General features: G+C 31.9%; 1 protein-coding gene across 1 annotated transcript; it reads right to left on the bottom strand.

Annotated features, from left to right (window-relative positions):
- Positions 1-442: 442 nt before the first annotated feature.
- LOC136091012 (protein GVQW3-like) lies at positions 443-916 on the bottom strand. Its single transcript, XM_065817996.1, has one exon. The coding sequence runs from the start codon at positions 914-916 to the stop codon at positions 443-445; it is 474 nt and encodes a 157-aa protein (XP_065674068.1).
- Between the last annotated feature and the right edge of the window lie 2,260 nt (positions 917-3,176).

Below are 3,176 nucleotides of genomic sequence, written 5' to 3'. Positions count from 1 at the left end.
GTCAGTATCTTCATCAAGATTTTTTTATCAAGTCGAATAGCCAATAATCGGATGGTGCTGTATGATGTCTGTCTGGTGAGTATGATGGATGGCGAATTATTGTAATTCCAGCTTGGTAAAGACAATTCGTGACGGTTTTAGTCACATGGGGTTGAGCGTTATTATGGAGAAATTTGAAATTTTGAGTGCCTATTTTAGGTCTTTGCTTACTTATTTCGCATATACAAGGTTTCAAACAATTTTTTATTTAATATTCGCTAGTAATGGTGTCTCCTTTTTCAACATAACCCAAATGAACAACACCTGTTGTTTTGAAGAAGATGTGGAACATGTTTTTCGGCTGAAACATGTCGCATCTTACTATAGTTCTTGGACTTTCACCTTCACCGACCCAACTAGCGCAAGCCAACTTGTGTCCAATTTTTCTCAAATAAAAACACGACTAATCCCCTGTAATAATATCACACAGTCTCAATAGGCCGTTTCTGAAAAGGGCTAAATTTTCCTTAGATGCCTCAACTCTATTCTTGCGATTTTGATCGGTTAACTCGTGGGGTATCCAACGTGATATTAGTTTTCTTTTTTTAAGTGCGTTGTGAATGATTTCGTTGATTGTAAAACGATTAATCGATGTCAGGACTTCAATTTTATTATGTGTTGCATGCGGATTTTCTTCAATAATGCCTCGCACACGTTTAATACTCTCAGTTGTATACGTGGTTTGAGGGTGCCCTGAGCGAGGATCATCTTTGAGACTCTCTCTACCATCTTTAAATAAAGTAGCCCACTTGGCAACTGTACTATATTTTCGAGCTTGGTTACCATGAACTAAAACCAATTCATCGGTTATGGCTTGTGCTGAAACTACAAGTAGAGCACGGGTTTTAATATATGCTCGATATTCAAATTTTTCCATTTTTAAATTTTTTCTTTTAAACGTATATAATTTTAAATAACTTTTTTAATAAACATTCAAAATATTTCAACAAGTACTTAAAATATTCATAATTAAACACAGTTTAAAATGATATATAATTATTTAATTATTTCTTGTTTCATTGTGTCTTTATAGATGAAGTTCTATGAACATCTCTAACGACCTAAGTATTTTATATTATTGTATGTTTCTGAAGTTAGTATTCTACTATGTCTCGGCATCTCAAAACCCACAGTTGTTTTGGGACTTCTATTTTATACATTGACTTATTTGTCAATCTTGCTCAGAAATACTAATCAATTTTGTTACATATTTAAGTGTTGCAATAAAGTATAACTAGAAATATTTATTAAAAACAATCTAAGATTAAATTAACTGTAAATTTATTATGGACTTGAACCTAATTTTCAGAAAGTAACCCAAGGTACAGTTCAAAATAAGCTTTTTGCACCTAGGGCCACTAATTTTTAAAACCTTCTATTTGATAGAATTTTATTAGTATATGTCAATATACTTATACTAATACAAAGTAATTAGTAAAGAGATGTGATCGTATCTTTTTTGCTATTTTTAGACAAGTCTTAAGCCTTAAATTTGGGCATTGAAAAAATCTGGTCACAGGTACACAAACTTTCCCTAGATCCTATCGGACCTCTTGCCTTAACAAAACTTGGAAAAAAATATTTTATGACAATTACTGATCATTGAAGTAAATATATTGAAAAATTAACAATTTATGTAACTACTTTATTTTATATATTTTTGGTACAATTCAAAAAACTCTAAAATTTTAGATTGTTTGATAAAGTCTGCTTATTTTCCTCAAACCAATCAATGAGAATAAGGTTCAGAGTTTGAACTGGTAATAGTAAAGCTTTGAAAAAAGCTACTTCTTAGTAATAGTATCATTGTAAGAATGGGCTGACAAAGTTCAAATTTTTCTAAAGTTTTCTTTAAAGTTTATCAATACAGTCTAGAGACAAGGTCTTAGATATTTTAAGAGACTCATCTAGCTGGCTTGATGACACTTGATTGATATAGCACAAAGTTTGTTTTTATACATCAGTTTTTTAAAATATTTGGGTTTCCAAGTTTAAGATATCTGGGTCTTTTGTAATGGAAACCGTCAACTGACTACAAAGTACCGCATTCAGTTCACATTAAGAAAAATAATCGAGAAAAGGGATATCTTAATCATTCTCATCTGGAAAAATACGAATGGTTTGTATATTCAGGTAAAAAAAATGGGACTATACTGCAAATATTGTGGATTATTTTCATACTACCAGGCTGCAGGATCTCACAAACAAGTTGCACTTAGAAGCTAGCATTTAGAAGCAACCATGACACGTGTTTGCTAAACTGTTTGGAAAGGACGGAGATCTAGCAAGTCACGAAAAAGTAACATATCAAGAGTGAGCCGTTGAAGCAGAAAGGTATATTTTAAAAAACTATAATAAATCAGCAATGGATATTGTGAATAGAGTAAACACTCAACGGCTTCAACAGCTTTTAGAAAATTGTTTACAATTGACACCTATTGTTGAAACAATTATCTTTTTAGGAAGGCAAAATATTCCTTTTAGAGGCCACAGAGATGATAGCAGTTTATTATACATAGATAATGACGATTCTGATGTGATGACAAATGAAGGTGATGTTCGAGAGTTGCTAAAATTTAGTGTAAACTGTGGCGATTTAAATTTAGAAAATCATTTGAAAATTGCTAGAGCTTCTGCAACATACATTAGTAAAACTACACAAAATGCTTTAATTGAATGCTGTGGAGAAGAAATATGTGAACAAATTGTGAGTCGTGTTAGAGAATCAAATTACTATGCGATTATGTTTGACGAAACAACTGGTACATCACATCAGTCACAAATGGCAACAATATTACGCTATTTAGTGCCTGATGGATCAGTTCGAGAAGGTTTTGTTGGATTTGTTAATTTGCATGATCAAAACTATCAAACTAAAAGTAATGCATCCATTTACTATGAACCTATTCTTGACGGTAAAGTTGTTTGCCAATCGTTTATAATTATGTTGGAAAAAAAGTTAAACCTTTTTTTTAGAAAAATGTGTTGGTGTTGGAACAGATGGTTGTAGTATTATGTCATCATTACAAAAAGGAACGGTAGTTGAAATTCAACAAGTTGCGTCAAATACTGTAGGTGTCCATGTTATAATCATGTTGTACTGTCTAACAAGATTGGGTTTTGGTTTAAATGTGGCG

Source organism: Hydra vulgaris, chromosome 14 (genome assembly GCF_038396675.1).
Source record: "Hydra vulgaris chromosome 14, alternate assembly HydraT2T_AEP".
In the NCBI taxonomy this organism is placed as follows: Eukaryota; Metazoa; Cnidaria; class Hydrozoa; order Anthoathecata; family Hydridae; genus Hydra; species Hydra vulgaris.
Note: the sequence above shows the minus strand (reverse complement) of the source record. Positions and strands in the feature narration are given on the sequence as shown.